Source organism: Narcine bancroftii, chromosome 4 (assembly GCF_036971445.1).
Source record: "Narcine bancroftii isolate sNarBan1 chromosome 4, sNarBan1.hap1, whole genome shotgun sequence".
Lineage (NCBI taxonomy): Eukaryota > Metazoa > Chordata > Chondrichthyes > Torpediniformes > Narcinidae > Narcine > Narcine bancroftii.
Genome location: NC_091472.1, coordinates 274,620,650 through 274,641,149, shown reverse-complemented (window position 1 = coordinate 274,641,149; position 20,500 = coordinate 274,620,650). Strand labels below are relative to the sequence as shown.

General features: G+C 40.8%; 1 protein-coding gene and 1 long non-coding RNA gene across 37 annotated transcripts in view; one reads left to right on the top strand and one right to left on the bottom strand.

The window, feature by feature from the left end:
• LOC138761988 (uncharacterized) overlaps positions 1-13,810 on the bottom strand; it is a 53,603-nt gene extending 39,793 nt beyond the window's left edge. For all 3 annotated transcript variants that reach the window (XR_011356688.1, XR_011356686.1, XR_011356687.1), the window contains exons 1-2: positions 11,036-13,810; positions 6,107-6,239 (exon numbers count right to left, since the gene is read on the bottom strand). This is a non-coding gene — a long non-coding RNA (uncharacterized lncRNA). The remainder of the gene's footprint in view (positions 1-6,106; positions 6,240-11,035) is intronic.
• The window catches only part of kynu (kynureninase), a 207,536-nt gene that overhangs the window by 50,942 nt on the left and 136,094 nt on the right, over positions 1-20,500 (top strand). For 33 of the 34 annotated variants that reach the window (XM_069935085.1, XM_069935086.1, XM_069935055.1 and 30 more), the window contains one exon: positions 19,718-19,838. The exons of the other annotated variant lie outside the window; for it this stretch is intronic. In XM_069935085.1, coding sequence (XP_069791186.1) covers positions 19,718-19,838 — 121 coding nt within the window. The remainder of the gene's footprint in view (positions 1-19,717; positions 19,839-20,500) is intronic. 34 annotated transcript variants of the gene reach the window in all.

Here is a 20,500-nt window from a genome sequence, read left to right as displayed (position 1 = left end):
AGGATTGAGTTATCCACCTACAATTATGACATCTTGCCGGGTAAGCTCAATGATTCCCCCAGATGCCCTATCCTGAGGGACATGCACCAGTGCGCATCTTGACCATCTCCAGTTCCTGCACAGCAGTCTGTGCCACCCCAGAGTCACAAGGTCCTATCACTTTTAGGTCAAGGAACCTCCCCTATTCCGTCGAGGATGTCCGGTTTACGACCAGATGCTGTCAAATTTGTGCTGACTGTAAGCCTCTTTTCTATTGGCAAGAAAAGGCATACTTCATCAAGGCCACCCACCCTTTCAAATGACTGTGTCAATTTCAAGGGTCCCCTCCCAAATAGGAATGCCTACTTCCTAATGGTGGTGGACAAATTTTCCAGGTTCCCCAGGCCCTAAGCAGTATCTTCACTCTGTTTGTGTACCCCGACTATATTCATAGTGACCAGGGGACCTCGTTCATGACTGAGGAGCTGCATCAGTACTTCCTGACCAGAGGCATAGCCACCAGCAGGGCCACCAGCTATAACCCGAGAGGTAATGTCCACGTGGAAAGGGAGAACAGCACTGTCTGGAAGGCAGTGCTCCAGGCCCTCAGGTCCAAATATTTACCATTGTCCTGCTGGCAGGACGTTTTGCCAGAAGCCTTCCATGCCATCCAGTCGTTACTCTGCACCACAACTAACACCGCCCCCCCCTCCCCCCGCATGAATGACTCTTTGCTTTCCCTACGAGGTTGGTGAATGGTTCTTCCAACCCTCTCTGGCTGACATGCCCAGGGCCGGTTCTCCTTCGGAGGCATATCAGAGGCCATAAGACTGATCCACTAGTTGAAACGGTACACCTCATTCATGCCAACCCCCAGTATGCATTTGTGAGGTATCCGGATGGCCACGAGGACACGGTGCCCTTACGAGACCCGGCAAGGGCTGGAGACCCCGAGACTGCCTTTCCAGCTGCTGACCACGCCGTGGACCTGATTGTGCCACACCCAAGCACAGCCCTGGAGTCCAATCTGCCCAATCTGCTGGAGGACTCCCCAGCACTTTGAATCCACCGCTAGCACCCCAACCCCCACAGTTCTGGCAGCGGACACTCCCCTGTTGGCCCCCTCTTTGGAGGAGCGCCGCACTGAAATGCTGGTTCCCTGGTAGTCTGGCAGACAGGGGTGGCCGCCTGTGCGGCTCAACCTTTAGCCAGAGGGAGGGGAGCGTCTGCTTCCTTGGCCAATTTTGTTGATTTTTAAATGTTATTGTTTCTGCTGTTGTAGTGCCTCCGGGTTTTGTTCATTAAAAAAAAAATCAGGGGGGGTGAATGTGGTGATATGGCTGTATGTACTGGCTGGCCCACCCTCCGGGGGTCTCCCTCCCTTGATCCTTCCCATGTGACCCCTGGCCATAAAGGTTGAGTCCTGCTCATTTTCCTAGCCTAGACCTGGGCCAGCAGTCTCTTGCTTAATAAAGCCTATTGTTCCCCTCAGTCTTCTGTCTGTATCATTATTGGGCTACTGATAGTGCCCAACAACATGTTCATTGACTAATTTTCGTACGAATCGTGGCCAAGCCTTCTCTTTTAAATACACAGCTAAAATAATTTACCTAACCCTGAGAAACTGCATAATTGACTGGCTTTATAGTTGATGGAAAGTGAATTTTCTTGCCTCGTCCTTGGACTCCGGCGCAGAATTCTGTCACTTTGATGACATGTAACAAAAAGCAATTGCCAATTATGGAATTCTGTGGTGAATTCCTTCTGAAAGCAGCATAAAATATAACTTTAGTGAGCAAACAATTGCATTTTTTTCACAGTATCCTATCGATTATTCTCCACATGGTCATTGTTGTACAGCAAATACAAAATATTGAACTTTTTTGGCTACTTTTTCCAAATTGCTTTACTTGTTTGATTCATGACATGTTGTGAAAATGTAGCTTGGAGATTCTGAATAATTTCAGTGTTTGGATTTTGAGACTTATCAATTGAGAGGGATTAAGAATGCTGAGAGTATTCTGGTTTTTGAATGGCAGGTAGATTGGCTTCTGATTGGAAATGTACATTGTTGCCAAGGATAAATGACTTGCTGTTATGTGATTTCTGCATGATTTAGTTTGGCATTGAAGTTGCAAAGGCCAGATAGTTGCTCTAAATCAGTGGTACTCAACCTTGTTCTTTCCATTCACATACCACTTTAAGTAATCCCTATGCCATCAGTGCTCCGTGATTAGTAAGGGATTGCTTAAAGTGGTATGTGAGTGGAAAGGGATGTTTAAGAATCACTGCTGTAGACCCAATTGTTATTGAAATATTTTGCTTGAGAAAAATTGTCATTGGCCCATTTCCTTTGGAGTTATGAAGCCATGCACATAATGAGTCAATTAGGTACGATTAAAACAGTGGTTTTCAAACTTTTTCTTTCCACCCAAATACCACCTTTACTAATCACAGAGCACCAATGGCATAGGGTGAATACAAATTTGTATCTGTTTATCATTTGTAAAGCTCAAAAACAAAAAAAAACATTGGTCAGTCCAGTTTTTACTTTGGAATACTGAGCTGCTCTATTCATTGCATATGAAAATTTATCTCTTGATAGTCATCAATTGATGTTCTCTTTAACATGAATGTTTTAATGGGTTCACCCATGTAATTTTTAATTCCCAAAAGTGGATTTTTCTTTTATCTGAGCTGACTTTCATAACTGGATGATTGACCATTAGCTGGTCATTCAAAGACTAAGGTAGATTTGGGGGAACATTTTGGGGAAGGTCAACCTAAATGAAGGAGCAGTGAGTTCCCTTGAGAAATAAAGCATAACCTTTACTGGACTGAAGGAGTGCAGTGTCAAGAAGTGAGTTAAAATTGCACTTGGGATACAATGTAATTGTGTTCTATCTGCATAGTTAAGAAAAAAAGTCACCTCAACGTGATGCAAATGCTTATCCAGATTAATGTTAAATTAGCAACACTTGGATAAAGGTAACATTGCTGGCTCATTTCAAATTAGAGCATTCCATGTAATTAGCTGCTCTTTCACCAAATGGGCAGAGTTACATTCCTGTCAATCATTTGTATGTGTTGTTAATTCTTTGAAACATGAAAAAATATAGGAGCAGGTGTAAACCATCTGGCCTGTCAATAAGATCATTCCTGATCTGGCTGTGGATACTGTTCCACTTATTTAGTTGTTCCCCATAATCATTAAATTCCCCATCATTCGAAAAATCTGTGTCTTGATGATGGCCCCTACCACTTCATTGGGCAAAGAATTCCAAAGATTTGCTACTATCATGGAGAAGCTGTGCCTCCTTGTCTTTCTTAAATCTACTCCCCTGAATTCTGAGGCTATGTACCTTAGTTTTAGCATCACCTGCTGGTGGAAACAACCTTGTGCATCTATCTTTTCCACTCGTTTCATGATTTTGTTTCTTAACCCCCTCCCTCCTCCCAAAAAATCTTTTTAAACTTTATCTTTCCAGGCTACTCAATCTCTCCTCATAAGATAGCTGGTGAACCTTCTCTGCATTGGCTCCGAAGCTAGTCTTTTTTTTTCAAGTAGAGAGATCAGAGCTGCATATAATAGTCTAGGTATGATCTGGCAAGCACCCTGCACAGTTGCAGCAGAACCTCCCTGCTCTTAAATTCCAATTCCTCTAGCAATGGCCGCCTTGATGATCTGCTAGACTTGCAAGTTAATATTTTGTGATTTGCACACAAGCACTCCCAAATCTCTCTGATTTTCTTTTTTTTTGCCTTTTAATATCCAATTTACTATTCATTCCAACATGGATAACCTTACATTTACCAACATTGTACTGTCTGCCAGATCTTTACACATTCACTTAACGTATTTACTGTCTCTGCAGACACTTTTTTTACTCTACTAACTTAGAAATAACTTGCACTAGGTCTCCCTTCTCTCAAATCATTTATGAACATTATAATCAGTTGTGGGTCCATAATCAATTTCTATGACTCACCAGTGAAATACCCATTTATTCCAGCTCTAGTTTTTTGTTGGTTCATCAGTACTCTATCAATGCTAACACATTCTCCTCACCCCCCCCCCCCCACCCCACCCCCTTTCCTGGCCAACTCTGTACAACGTTACACAGATTACTTTTGTGAAAAACTTTATTGAATGCCTTCTGGAAATTGAAGAATATCACATCCACCTATTTCCCTCTATGCTCATTCTACCTTTAAATAATTCTGGTAAACTAGTTTAATTAAATCTTCCAAGAATAAAATTGTGTAAATCATTTTTATTTTGTTTGTTATCTGGATGTCAGATAAAGTGAAAGTGCTTTGCAAATTCAACTTTATTTGCATTTCAATTCACAATTAATATTGGGTATAGCTGGTGATAAGTTAAAATGGTATTGTGTGGAAAGAGACGAGGAATGTGCTACTGATGAATGCTTTCTAATTATATATTCAGATTGCTTAATGACAAGCAACCCTTGACATTGTTCCCTAGCTCTGCAACCTTTTGAGAATATTTCTATTGCAAAAGATGGGCAACCTGTGGCCTGCACCTCAATGCATTTACCCGGATCATCTTCAGTGCTCCAATGTATTCTGCCTGCCACACTAAATGTCATCAATGGCCTCTGGGACTGCACATGGATTAAACATCCCTCAGATAAGGCAATGCTTTGTGGCTATGTAAATACCGCCTGTTCCTTTGGGGTAGTGAACTGGTCACCGAAATAACTGTATTCACGTTGAATACTCCACTGAAGTTTCTCCACATTGTTATAACCACAAATCAATTATCGACCACATCACTTTCTGTCCCTGGAAAAAATCATTCAACCTAGCACTACTAGGAGCATACTTCACCTTCAAGATAGGCCTGAGACAAACTGTGCATCAGTGGCCAGCTGTCCTGCCCTCGGATCCAGGCCACTCACCCACTAGTGAATATAGAGCCGGGGAACCTCTTCCTGCTCCCCCCACCACCAGCTCTTCTCTCTGTTCCCCCACTCCCTGGTCTCAGTCTGATGACATCATTGCAATGTCATCAGCCCTCCCCTAGCCAATTGCTTGAATAAGCTGGGACTTTTCTCCCTCAGTACAAGAGACTGAGGGGGAAAACCATACAGAGGTATATAAAATCCTGAAAGACATTGATAAGATCAATATCTATGGTCTTTTCCCAGGATGGAGAATCTGGAAACTAAAGGACACAGATTTGAGTGGAGAGATTTAAATGGGAACAGAGGGCGCTAAACTGCCAGAGAAAATTATTGAGGTACAACTACTGCATTTTAAAACAAAACATTGAGATGAAGGTTTTAGGAGGGTTAGGGGCCAAACTCCAGTAAATGGGACAAGCTTAAATGGCTGACTGGTTGCAGTGGACAAGTTGGGCTGAAGGGCTGTAAAACACTGGCTGTGACTTGAAGTAAATCATGAAAATCTGTGGACTCTGTGGTTGAAGTTAAAATGCAAAATGCTGGAGAAGCTCAGTACGTCAAACCATGTCCATTATGTAGCAAAGGTACAAATACATAACCAATATTTCTGGCTTGAGCCCTTCATTTAAGGTATGAGAGAATATCGGCTTTTACTGTGTCTTGAAGATCCCAATGGAAATTCATTTGAATTTTTTTCACTGTTACAGAATTATCTTCCCATGTCTGAATCTTGTAATTATTTGATTTCTCATTTAATTGAATTGTATGTATGGTCTGCTATCTGTTTTTCAATTCCTATGATTGCAAACAAAAATAATTTGCACTAGTCTACTGCTGATTTTTCTCCTGTATCCTGCTGAATAAATATTGTACATTTTTCTTTCAACACAGTGGTTCACCGATGATCTTTCTCTTTGGTTGACGATGTAATCCATGCCTTTGAATTCTTGCTGTGCTCCTGCACCAGGAAATGGCTGATATTCATGCCTTAGTAATAGATCGAGAGGAAGTATTGCTGATTGTCACCATTAAGTTTGGGTTATTTTGTGTTCATCATTCTGCCACCACTGAACTGTCATGGGTTATGCAATATTTTTTTATCAAGACAAGCAAAACATAAAGGGAATAGATTCAGAATTGGGTAATTAATTTATCCTGTGCAAAACGGCAAACTGAACAGGATGAAGCAGTTGTACCTCAATAATTTTCTCTGGTAGTTTGGTGCCCTCTGTTCCCATTTAAATCTCTCCACTCAAATCTGTGTCCTTTAGTTTCCAGCTTCTCCATCCTGGGAAAAGACCATAGATATTGATGCTTTTGGCTCAGTCCCTTCAAAGTCAAGAAAAGCAAATATCAATATAATATGCCCTGGAAATGCAGATGCTGCCATTTTGAACAAAAAGAACAGGAGCTGAAGAGACTCAGATGGTCCACTGTTCCATCTGTACCTTTTGCAAGCTCCTGTACTTTTCTCCCAGCATGCAACCCCACCCCCCAGAAGTTTCTTGCTCCGCCTGTATGCATGCATATATTTGTTTATTATTCCCTTTTCCTTTACTACTTTATTTTTTCCTCATGTAGTGTCACATTTTGTTCATGGGAAACTTTAGAAAGCAAGACTTCAATTGGATTAGTACATTGAAGTCGTGTGCATGGCAGTAAATAAGTCATTGACCTCACCCACATCATTTGTTCATTCAGCTATTACCTATCTCGTGGCCTTCCCTCTACTGTTGCACTACTGTCTCCCCTTCCCACTCAGTCTCATAAAACTGTCCACCCTAAAATGTTGACTGTCTGTCTCTCCATGCATGTTGTCTGAACCACTAACTCCCTCTAGCTCCTTCTGGATGGCTTCTGGGTGCAGTATCCATTCTTGCATTGATACTGAAGCTGAATGTGCACATGGGTAGGTGATTGGAAATTGTTCTGACAATGCCAAGAGATCCAACTTCAGAGGAATCATAACGATTAGTAATACGAAAGAATGGGTAGGGCTTTGGCCAGATGTCTAGAATCTGTATGTGTTTGATCAAGTGATGAAATAGCAAGCAAATGGACTTCAAGTCATGCTTATTGTCATATGATTGTACAAGTACCACTTGAAGAAACAGCATTCTTTGGTCCTCCGTGCAAAACATACCAACACATATGCATACAATCAAAGAATGCATATGCAGAACAGGTATTTCATTTATATAAATAAATAATTGTTGTTTTATTGGAGTTAAGGATGGTTAATGTGAAAAGTTCATTTGTTTCTTCAGGATTCTCATTGCCCATGGGAAGAAGCTGTTCCTCAGCCTGGTGGAGCTGGCTCTGAAGCTCCTGTATCTCTTCACTTATGGCAGCAGTTGAAAGAAGCTGTGTGTAGGGTTGAAGGAGTCCTCAATGATTTTGGGCACTCTTCAGGCATCAATCCCAGTAGATTACTTCAATGGGGGTGAGGGAGACTCATGATCTTCTTTGCCACTCTTAAGGTCCTGTGCAATGTCCTCGGATCCATTTATCTGCAGCAACTATAACTCACTGTAATGCAGCCAGGCAGGATGCTCTCAATAGAGCTCTTATAGGAGGTAGGCATAATAGTGTCTGGTAGCCTTGCCCACTTTAGATTCTCAGGAAGTGCAGCTGATGTTGTGCTTTCCTGACAAGTGAGGAGATGTTGAGCATCCACAATAGGTCACTAGATGAGTGAAATCCAAGGAACTTGGTGCTCTCCACTCTCTCTCCTACAGAGTTGTTGATGTGTAGTGGAGGGTTTCATTCCTGGTCGTCCTGAAGTCCACGATCATCTCTTTTATCCTGTCCATGCTGAAACTCAGGTTGTTACTCTTGCACAATTTCACGAGATTTTCAACCTCTTCTATGTAGTGTGACTCATTACTGTTGCTGATGAGGTCAACCACTGTTGTGTCATCTGCAAACTTGTTGACACTCTTGGTGTTGGATTTGGTCATGCAGTCATCCTACTCATGACTGAACAGATAGGAGTTTTATTAAATATTGGTCAATATAGCATCCTGTTGAAAATTATATTAAAAAAAATAAAAGTATCTTTAACTGGGCAACAATGGATGACAAACATTAGAAATATTTGTGTGTGGTTGTTCTGGTCCACAGTTTTTATTAGAACCAAAATTCTTATCATTTAGATGAATCAGTTTTAATTCTACAGACTCCTCTCATGCAACTGGTTGCCAGTAGTCCCAAAAATCTTATTTTGTCAGAATCTTGAACCAGAGCTGAACTGATTTAAATGGAAAATATTTGTATGGTGGCAGATGAAATCCTCCTGCAGAGCACAAAAATGGCACAAATAAAATTCTGAAATTAACATTCTACAAGTTGACCTGGGTATCATTTGGGTTATAAGTCATTCTACAAAATGGAGTCCTGTTGTACCGTGGAGTCTTCCTGCTGGATGGTCAAGTAAAACCTCTTGAGTATTCTTTTCTCCCAGTTTCTCCATTGTACCTGTTTGTATGGTAAAGCTTTTCAATCCAGGACAACTGTGATAACCTTTGTCAGCTAATGCAGTTTCCCCTTCACTGCTCTCAATGCAGCACATGCCCCCATCCATCTCCTACTAACATAACAGTGATAGGTGTCCACTCATCCTCGCCTACTATCCTGCCAACATTTCCATCCAAATATTATTCTGCACAATTTCCACCATCTCCTCCAATAGAATCCCACCACCAGACATCTTCCCTGCTACCCTGCAAGCCTTTTCCAAAGGGATTGCTCTCACTGACTCTCTGCCCATTTGGTCCTTCCCACTAATTGCCTTCCTGACCCTTGCCCCCGTGAACTCACCGTGTGCTAAACCTTCACCTACTCTCCTAAATCACCACCATTCATCACCACCCAAACAGTTCTTCCACATGAGGCAACATTTCAGCTACTGGATGGGGTCATTTACGGTGTGCAGCCTTGGCTGCATCAGGGAGACTGGTTGCAAATTGGAGGATCCATTTATTGTGTACCTTCCTTCCATCTGCTGCAATATTCAGGATCTGCCAGTGGCCAGCCACTTCCATTTTTGATTTCCTTTCTAATATGTCTGTCGATAGCCAACTGTACTGCCAGGTTGAGGCCATGTGCAAATTAGAGGAACAGTGAGTTTTGTTCCATCTTGGCAGTCTTCAGTCAGACAGCATCAACATTGACCTCTTCAATTTCTGGTAATCCATGTTTTCTCAAACTTCCCTCCCCCAACACATTTTCCTTGTTCTCCTCTCTCTGACCCCATTCTTCTTTCTTTCCCTCAAGCCTGTCACCTATCCCTTCTTTCCTTTAGTTCCACACCCCCTTACTCCTGTCAGTGAAAGCCTTTCTCTCCCTTCACCTTTTCCCCTTTTCTTCCCTTCTTCTTGTCTATCATCTGGCAGCCTGTACCTTCAACCCCTCCTCCCTTCATTCATGCCTGCCCATATCCAGCTATTTTTCATGAAGGGCTTCAATCCAAAAGAGTGGCATTCTATTGGCTTCCTTGGATGCTGCCCAACCCATTTCTGTTCCTCCAGCATTTTGTGTGTTGCTCCCGAAGTCATCATTAGGTTGTTGATCACCAGCTGCACTTGCTATCCAAATTCAGAAATGATTGTGTAACTACATGGAATTCTAGTCTAAAACTAGTGTATTAGACATTCATTATTACAGTTTAAGGTAGTACATTGGACCCACTATTGCAATGTTCAATTGGCTAAATGCTATTCTAATCTCTCTTCTAAATGTGAGAAATGTATAACTGAAGAAGGTCCACGCTATCATATGTTTGGTTATGTTCTACTCTTTTTAATTTTTGGGAAGGGGTATTTTGTGCCTTTAGTTCTTCATATTGATTTGATTCCAAATCTTTTTATTATTCTCTTTGAATAAGTGGACCTTCTGGTTTAATCCCATGTAATTCCCCTCATCTCCCTCGCAACAAGGGCCATATAAATGAGATGGAAAAATACTGTCCTTCACACTCACATTCAATGATTGTCTGATGTGATGGCTTATTTGACTTCAGAAAAACTGTTAGATGTTTCACTACTGAAATGAATTTTAACTTTGTTACTTGATGTTTTTTTTATTAATTTTAAAATTTGTAAGATTAGCTAGTTTTTTAACCCACTTTTTGCCTATTATTAGTAGTAGACTGTGTTAGTAGCCCTCAAAGGAGGGGGATTGAATTAGGTATAGAGTTTTCTTTTTTAATGTAACATTGGTTTCGGTATTATTTGTATTGCTATATGAGGTTTATTGATACTTTATTTTATTGTTATGGAACTTTCATCTGATAAAATCAAATATTGAAAAAGAATATCACATTTCAGAGTTTCTTGTGAAAAGGCATTTTTTTCTGTGCAATGTAAAATCTAGCTTATCAATGTGTACTTCTCAATGTTGAGCTGACTTTGTCAGGGCTTATTGGACTGAAACAATTTTTAATCTTTTTTTGTTATACATTTGCTGTTTCCAATGGATTAAGGGTGATGAACAGAGAAATAATCTGAGCATTCTGATTTGGAGAAGAAGAATGAAATGCTAATCCGACCAACAAGATTTATAGCATTTGTTTTAATGTAGGGAAGTTTGAGTTAAATAATTATTCCATATTTTCAACAGGATCAGAATAATTGATATTCATAGAAACAATTGAAGCTAGTGTCATATCATTGCATCTGAAATCATTTTTAATGATATTGATTTCACTACAATATCGATTCAGCTGACAGGATGATTTATATATGTGAAAAACAATGGATGCATGAATAAGATGGCAAATTTAAATAGTCAGGCCACAGAAATTTGTATGACCTTAGTTTGCAATGTGCAGTTTTTACCAATTGGTTTCAATCCTGTTATAGCAATTTCTGATGGAAATGTTTAATATTTATTATCCTTTCAAAGGATTTTCAGTTTTCTAAGAATGAGATTTCATTTGGTGTGTAGTGATTGAATTTATTTAGTGACAGGATCAATGAAGGTGCAAGGTATTAAGCAGCATAAAATATTTTAGATACCCAAGCCTATTTGAATGTTGTGTGATTTCCACCCCCCCCCCCCACCCCACCCCATTACTGCTTTTATGGAGTAGTGTTGAAAGGACTATTAAAGCAAGTAAAACCTACATTAATTCTGGAGACATTAGATGGTGGACGCTGGAATCCGGAGCAAAAATAAATAAATCTGCTGGATCATCTCAGTGGGTCAGGGAGAATCATGGAGGGGGATAGGAATCGCTGAAGGTCGAGACCTATCATTAACTTCTTTGAAATGATGTTGGGTTGAGAAGAAGAGAATGATGATCAATTCAGAAAATAACAGTCCACAAAGATGTTAAAACAGAATTATGTCAAAGACTTGCAGAATATTAAAGCTGGCACACTTTGGTGTAATTTTTGAAACTGTTTGATAGCAAAGAACAGAGCAGTACATTCAGTCTCCTAGGTACATGCTAGAATAGTTCAAGGATGCGAGAGAGAAATGGGACGTCCAGTGACTAATAGATACAGAAAGAAGAAGGGTTGAACTATTCAAAAGATCTTGTTGCTGAATCAAGCAACTGTGATGGTGTGAGCAGTGGAAGAAACACAGCCACCACATTGAGGGTTGTTGACAACTGTTTTTATTCAAATTCAGCATTTCCCTTGAAGGGCAGCATGAGCTCAGTCACCTGGTGCATTGTGACATTATAATCGCTGCCCAGGGTGCGCACTGGAAGGGATATTTGAGCCAGAGAGAAACCTCTGATGACACTATTTACCCATGGCTGCTCCATCACGTGGCAATACAAGTGGGGCCGGTTCACCATGGAGCATGTGTGCCGCCACACAAAACCCCCAGAACTGGCAACATGTTCTGTTGCTTTGGCGGCCAGCACCGGCGCTTGGGCATGACCATCTGTACCAGCTGTGATAAGTCCAGATGGGCTGTCTTCAGGCAGTCCACCGTAAAAAGTTCCTCTCTTTCCACCCCCCCCCCCCCCAAACGTCCAGGGTGGAGGTTTTTGGGAATTTTTGAACAGCCACTACCTTCTCCGGTGCTGGTGCAGCCCCAGCCACTGAAATGGTTTGCCCCAGGAACTTGAGGGACTCCTTGCCGAACTGACATTTGGCTGCGTTGATCATGAGGCCCAAGTCAAGCAGCCGGGCAAAGAGTGTGCGGAGGTGGGCTTTGTATTTGTCACGGTTGCGACTGGCAATGAGAATATCGTCCAGGTAAATGAACGCAGTCCAGGTCTTTTCCAACCACATCCATGAGGTGCTGGAACATGTGGGCCACGTTCTTTAGACTGACGGGCATATGTAGGAACTCAGAGGCCAAAATGGGTGATAATGGTCATCTTGCCCACGTCGTCTGGTTGCACTGGGATCTGATGTTATCTCCACACTGTGGAGGTTGGTGGAGAAGTTCTGTATGTGGGGCACCGGGTACCTGTCAGGGGCGGTTGTGTCATTCAACCGACAGTAGTCCCCGCATGGTCTCCAGCCTCTGGATGATTTCAGGACCATATGAGTGGCAATGTCCACGCAATGTCTGAGCGCCGGACTATTCCAATTTCCTGGAGCCTGGAGAACTCCTCCTTTGCCTGCTGGTGCTTATCAGGTGGCAGCCCTCTGGGTCTAGCATGAAGTGGTGGGCCCTGTGTGGCAATGCGGTGGAAGACCCCATGCTGGGGAAGGGCAGCGTTGAACTGTAGGTCTAAGATGGCGAGGAATTCGTGGAGGATCTCTTCGAACTTGTCCCTGGTGGTGGCTATGGTGGTGATTTCAGGCCTGCGGGCTTCTGCTATGTCCAGTCAGGTGGACAGAAGAGCCGTGAGCTCTGAGGAAGTCGGCCCCAAACAACACAGTGCCCATGGAGGCTAGGACGAACCTCCAGTGGAACTTCTTCCCGATCTGGATCTGTGCCCTATGGGTTCCTTAGGTCCTGATGGTGGAACCATTGGCAGCCCGCATGGTTGGACTTCAAGATTGGGTGTGAGTCCCTAATGCTGTGGGGGGAAGGATGCTGAGCTCAGCCCCTGTGTCCGCCAGGAATTTGCGGCTGGTGGATTCCTCCATCACATGAAGGAGGCTGTTTGTGTGGCCAGCCGTCACAGCCATCAATGGCAGCTGGCCCGGTAGTTTTCCTGAAACCCGCAGGGCTGGCGGCACTTACCGATTTGCACTCCCCAACGCTGGTGGTAGAAACACCAGGTCGACTGGCTCTCCTCTGGCTTGGTCTTGGAAGCGGCCTGCGGTCAGCTGATTCCTGGTCATGCCACCTGGTTGAGGGCTGCCTCGTTCTCCCTCTTCGTGTGCCAAAAGGCATCTGGACTGGCTGCTGCTGTCCTCTGGTTCGAGAAGTCTTCATCTGTGAGGAGCAGCTGGATGTCCTCCGGCATCTCTTCCAGAAATATCTGGCGGAAGAGAAAACAAGGCTTGTGGTCTTCCGCCAGGGACAGCATTTCGTCCATCGGTGCTGACAGATTATGGTCCCCAAGCCCATCTAGGTGAAGGAGCCTGGAAGCCCGTTGCTGAGGAGTTCGCCTGAAAGTTCTAAGCAGCAGGTCTTTGATGGTGGTGTACTTGTCCATAGTCAGGGCGTGGTGGATGATGTCATCCACCCTCGCTGCCATATCTTGGTCCAGAGTGCTCATGACATGATAGAACATCGTGGCGTCTGAGGAGATTTTGCAGAGTTGAAATTGTGCTTTCGCCTGCCTGAACCACGTTCTCGGTCGGTGGGTCCAAAAGGGGGGAAGCTTAATGGAGACAGTATAAATCTCTGCTGAATCCATGGTGTTTTAAGTCCAAAAAAAATGTCTGGGCTCATCGGGGTCACCACTGTGGGGGTGTGAGCAGTGGAAGAAACACAGCCACCACGTTGCGGGTCATTAATGACAGTTTTTATTCAAATTCAGCACGGCCCTATAGGGGCAGCATGAGCTCAGTCACCTGGTGCATTGTGACATCATAATCGCTGCCCAGGGAGTGCGCTGGAAGGGATACTGGAATCAGAGAGAAACCCCTGACGATGCCATTTCCCCATGGCTGCCCCGCCACGTGGCAATACAAGCGGGGCCTGTTTGCCATGAGGATGTGCACTGCCACATAACATTTATATCAGAATGGTGGAAAATTAATGTAAGGATCCCATTCAAGCAGTAATTTGGTCTGCAAGAAAGGAAATGGGGTTGATTTTAATGTATCTTTACATTTGATGATAAACCCTCTCATACTTGCATGAGATGTTAAATCTGAAAGAGAAAAATGGCTGATAATAAAGTATGCAATCTGAAATGTATTTTCTGAGGAATATGAAACTTCCAGTTAGAAAGCAAATCAAATAAGGGGTACTGTCTTTTTGAGGAAAGGTTCATCCTTGTCATTTTTGAATATTGCGTTTTATGCAATATGCAATCCAGTTTTATAAAATCTGTTTTGCCTTTAGCCAATATATTTTCCTTCTTTGTCAGTCTCATGCCATCAAAGATGACTTGAATTGAATCTTTCCTTGTTTTTTTATATATTTTTAAAATTTTTCACACTCTGAATCATATCAACCAAAATATGTACAAACGTATCTCATCAAATTTACACAGTGGACTTTCCCCCCCTCCCCCTTTCCCTCCCTCCCCTCTACCCACCCCCATCCAATACCCATAAATATTCAACATATACAATAAAACCATAAAACAATATTTTCACACAAAGGAAAATAAACCAGAAAAATGCATCATCTATTTATTACACATCGAATCTAGCTGTTTGTCTTATCATTTTCATTCTCATTTTGGGGGGATGGAGGTTATCGGCAAGCTCTCTGTGATATGTTCCATGTATGGTTCCCAAATTTGTTCAAACATTGTGACTTTATTTTTTTTTCAAATTATATGTTATCTTTTCCAATGGAATACATTTATTCATTTCCATGTACCATTGCAATTTACTCATGCTCTCTCCCATTTTCCAAGTTGACATTATACATTTTTTTGCTATCGCTAAGGCTATCATAATGAATTTTTTTTGCACTTTATCTAATTTGAGGCCTAATTCTCTATTTCTTATGTTACTTAAAAGAATTATCTCTGTTTTTTTTTGGTATGTTAATTTTTGTAATTTTATTTGGTATCTGATTTAATTCTTCTCAAAACGTATTTACTTTCGTACTTGCCCAAGTTGCATGTAATGTTGTTCCCATTTCCTTCATGCAGCGAAAACATCTCTGATAATTTTGAATCCCATTTTTAAAATTTTTGAGTATATACCCTGTGTAACCAATTATACTGTAATATGCATAACCTTGTGTTTATTATATTCTTCATAGTTCCAGAACATAATTTTTCCCATACTTCATTTTTTTATCTTTGTTTAGATCCTTTTCCCACTTCTGCTTAGGTTTATAGCTTATTTCATTTTCCTTATCCTGCAGCTTAATGTACATGTTGGTTATAAATCTTTTGATTATCATTGTGTCTGTAATCACGTATGCAAAGCTGCTTCCTTCTGGCAATCTCAAGCTGTTTCTCAATTTATCCTTTAAATAAGCTTTCAACTGATGATATTCAAACATTGTACCATGAGTTATTCCATATTTGTACTTCAACTATTCAAATGTTAATAAATTATTTTCCCCAAAACAGTTTTCTATTCTTTTGATTCCTTTTCTCTCCCATTATCTAAAGGAAAGTTTGTCTATTGTAAAAGGGATTATCAGATTTTGCATCAATATTAATTTTGGTATTTGATCTTTTTTTTCCTTTCTAAGTGAATCTTCTTCCACCTATTAAGTAAATGATGCAGTACTGATGAGTTTTTATATTGCACGAGCTTTTCATGCCACTTATAAAGTATATGTTCCGGTACCTTTTCCCCTATTTTATCTAGTTCTATCTTAGTCCAGTCTGGTTTTTCCCTTGTCTGGTAAAAATCTGATAAATACCTCAATTTGGTGACTCTATAATAATTTCTAAAATTTGGTAACTGTAAACCACCTTGATTATACCTCTCTGTTAATTTATCTAACACAACCCTTGGATTCTTCCCTTTCCACAAGAATTTCCTTATTATTCTCTTTTGTTCCTTAAAGAATTTTTCTGTTAAAGGAATTGGTAATGTTTGAAATAAATATTTTATCCTTGGGAACATGTTCATTTTAATGCAGTTTACCCTCCCTATCAACGTTAGCGATAATTCTTTCCATTGTTCTAAGTCTTCCTGCAATTTCTTTATTAGTGGCTGATAATTTAGTTTGTACAAGTGGCTTAAGTTAGTATCTAACCTTATCCCTAGGTATCAGATTGCTTGTACTTGCCATTTAAATGGTGATTCTTTTTTAAATTCTGTATAGTCTGCATTACTCATTGTCATCACTCCACTTTTATTTGCATTGATCTTGTACCCCAATATTTCTCAGTATTCCTTCAATTTCTTATGTAATTCTTTTACTGATACCTCTAGTTCTGTTAGGTATACTATGATGTCATCTACAAATAAGCTGATTTTATACTCCTTTATTTTTATCCCTTTTATTTTCTATTCTTATCAGTTCTGCCAAAGGTTCTATTGCTAAGGCGAACAATGAGGGAGATAGTGGACATCCCTGCCTAGTTGACCTACTTAATTTAAAATGACTCGAAACATATCCATTTACTGTTACCTTCGCCAATGGTCCATTATACAATGCTTTAATCCAATTTATATATTTTTCTCGTAGATTGAACTTCTGTAATACTTTAAATAAGTAATTCCACTCTACACTGTCAAAGGCTTTTTTCTGCATTTAGAGCAGCAGCCACTGTTGGTTTCTTGTTTCCTTGAACTGCATGGATTAGATTAATAAGTTTGCAGACATTGTCCACTGTTCTTTTCTTAATAAATCCATTTTGATCTTGTTTTACTATTTTAGGTACACAATCAGCCAATCTGTTTGCTAATAATTTCCCTATTATCTTGTAGTGTGAGTTAAGTAGAGATATTGTTCTATATGATGCTAGTGTTAATGGATCCTTCCCCATCTTTGGTATTACTGTAATTATTGTCCTACATGAATCTGGCATGTTTTGTGTTTCTTCTATCTGGTTCATTACTTCCAGGAGAGGAGGAATTAATAACTCTTTAAACGTGTGGTTGATGGAGTGGATGGGTAGATCATGAGGTGGTGTGCTTTTTTGGACAAGAATGCATATACTTTTATGCTTGCCCTCTAGGTTCACAATGTCAACCTTAATGTCTCTTGCTGCTGTAAGACCATTCCAGGGTCTGAACACTGAGATGTCGGTGATTTAATGATGCAGCTGAATAACATAGAAACACTTTCTGTAGCCCAGCATCCTTGGTGACTGTTGTACCTATCTAGACCAATCCCACCTGCCAGCATTACATCCACATGCTTGTATGCATTGCCTTTTTTGAACAGAGCCATTGAATCTGACACTACTATGTCCTCTGAAGGAATTCCAGATATCAACCAATAGGCCATAGCATTTAGAACAGTACAGCTGAAGAACTGGCCTTTGCTCCTCGTATCCAAACCAATCATAATGCCAGTCCAACTAATTCTATCAGTCTGTATATGGTCTGTATTCTTAAGTTTTCTGCCTTTCTACAAGTCTCTCTAAATATCACTGTTGCATCTGCTTTACTACTTCCTCCTACTGATCTGTATATATGAGAAAGCACCTTGCATATGTACATCAAACCTTCCTCTTGCTTCAAATCTAACTCTCTAATACTTGACATTTCTGTCCTGGGGAAATGATCCATGCCTCATAATTTTCTATAATTCTCAGGGAGCCCCTTAATCTTCCAAAAGTCTAGCAAACATAATCCAGGTTATCCAACCTCTACTTCCAGCTAATACTCCCTAATGCAGCAATGTCTTGATGAATCTCTTCTGAACCCTCTCCAAATCTTCCACATTCCTTCATGTGATGCAGCAACTAGAACTGTACACAAAATTCCAAATGTGGCTGTGATCGTACAGTTTCTATCACCAATCTGTATAGGTACAGATGGTAGTGTCGGATGACTGTGATTGGCTGAGAGTGTAGCCACACCTACTGGCAGGTCTTAAAGGATTGCTCCTAGCCAGATCAGGTCATTCTGGACTGGTCGACCTACTTGTGATATGCTCCAGTCTTTTAGTTAATAAAAGCCTTGGTTTCGATCAAAAAGTCTTTGGTCCTTTTGACGCACATTACAGAGGCTAAACTGAAGTTTTATTTCACTGCAACATGATGACAAACTTTTGTGCTCAACACCGTGACTATTGAAGGCAAGTATGCATGCACATTCACCACCCTTTTCCACTTCTATTGCCATTTTAATAGAGCTATGATACAAATATCAATGAGACTGAATGCAGAGATTGTAAGAGTCACTATGTGTGTCAACATAGCAACCTCTCAATATCAATAAGACCAAAGAGATTATCATTAACTTCAGGAGATAGGATTGAGTCCACAAACCTGTTCACAGTAATGACACTGAAGATGAAGTTCGTGGGAATAAATGTCTCAATTAACCTGATAAATACATCACTGCAATAATCAAAAAGGTAGAGTAATGTGTCTCCTTTCTTAGAACTTTGGCATGTACCCTTTATCCTTCAACGATTTCTACAGGACCACCATAGAAAGCCTTCTTGCTGGTGGTATGGGAACTTCTCTGCTCAAGATTGGGGGAAAAAAAGTTAAAGGCAGTGAATGCAGATCAGAATATAACACAAACTTCCCCCCATTGACTCCATCTACATCTGTAACCTCGCTAAAACGGAACCATACTGAAAGACTCATCACCCTGAACATGCTTTCTTCTTCACCCACCACCTTCCATTGAGGAGAATGCTTAAGAGAGAGAATACTCGTGCCATCAAACTTAAAGACAGCATCTTCCCTCCACCCATCAGGCTCCTGAACAAACCTGACAAAAAGTGCTATCGTGTTGCCTTTGTGCTAATTGATCCCTCATTTTTTTATTGCAATCCTATATTCTGTAATTAGGGTCTTTACACAGCTGTATAAATGTTAGAGATAACCTGTGGTCCATTGCAGAAGAACCTTTTCTCATTGTATGAAGTATTTGGGGGAATTTTGAAAACCATTCAAATTCTGGGGCAGATAGGAGTAATAAAAAGTCTTAATGCTTCCTCAATGTTTGGTACATGCTCAGCCTTGGGCGTCAAACATCAGGTATATTTTCTGTATGAATTCAGAACATATAGGAGCATTGTACATCTTTTGATGTACAAAATTATAATTGGCCTCTGACATTTTCCTCCCCCTCCACTTCCAACTACCACCACTTTTTTCACAGCTAATCAGTGGAAAATTCTAAAGTTTCAGGTTAAGCTACAAATTGATAGTTGCTTTAATGGCCTGATTCCTCATGCAGATAGAACAGATATCACCAAATGTGTGTCTAGCTGTTCTGGCACAATGTCAATGGAGGAAATGTACCTCTTCAGGTCATCAAGTAGTTCAAATCTCTTCTGAGACAACACCATCTGCTCACTAATCTCATACTATTTGTGGCAGATTTGAAACTGTCATTTGAAACAAATTATATGATTTGGGAATGATGGTTAAAGAAAAGATTAGAAATCTGTCAAATCACTTTCACATTGATACCAACCAGGAAAAGTGGTAATTGTTGGTGTCCAAAAGGTTTTTTTGTGCCTTCTCATTATCAAAGACATGAATTGTTTGCAATTTCAATTACATTGGTGTCGATTAGCCCCATATGTTGTTATGAACTTGTACCAAAGGTAGGACAAAATATTTAGTCAGAAGAATTCAAGTTAACAATTTTTTTTCAAATTTGAAGCTGACCTGTCCTTGGTAAATGGAGAGGAAGAGTGTATTTATTTGTGTGGACACTCCCTTGGACTGCAACCAAAGAAAACAAAGGCTTATGTCAATGAAGAACTTGACAATTGGGCTAAAACGTAAGTGAATTTTTCAGACTTTGTTTCAGCTGAGAACTTTACTAAAAGCAGCCATTATAGAATGTACAAGTTTTAAATGTCAGTTTATAAAATGGGTTTCAGATGGTCATGAATCAGTCTCATGTCAGAATCAACAGCATAAAGAGTCAACGCTCTTTTGGCAACAACAAGATCAAACAGTGAGAAATTTGTCTTTGATTGCTGGTGTTAAATTAATGTGTGGGGAGCTTTGACCCCTGCCACATTTTGGAATTCATTGAATCTGCAACAAGAATGCAGAGGTGTAAACAAATGATGGCTACTGCACTCATAATTGCTGAATATTAGATCACCTATTCCATGAATAATTAGACTCTGTGCTTCCATCAGGATTATTGTACATTGAGCATCTCATCTTACTGCAAAGGGATGGGACTGTGTTAGATTATCTGGTACTGTTGTTGAAAGTTCCACAGAATCAGAATGACCATAACATTTCCAGCATCTTCTGTTCTTATTTCAGATTTCCAGCACAAGACTGTAAGATATAGGAGCAGAAACAGGTCATTTGGTCTATTGAGTCTGCTGTGCCATTCCATAATGAGCTGATCCATTTTTCCACTCAGTCCCACTTCCCTGCCTTCTCCTCACAACCTTTGATGCTCTGACTATTCAGATAGCTA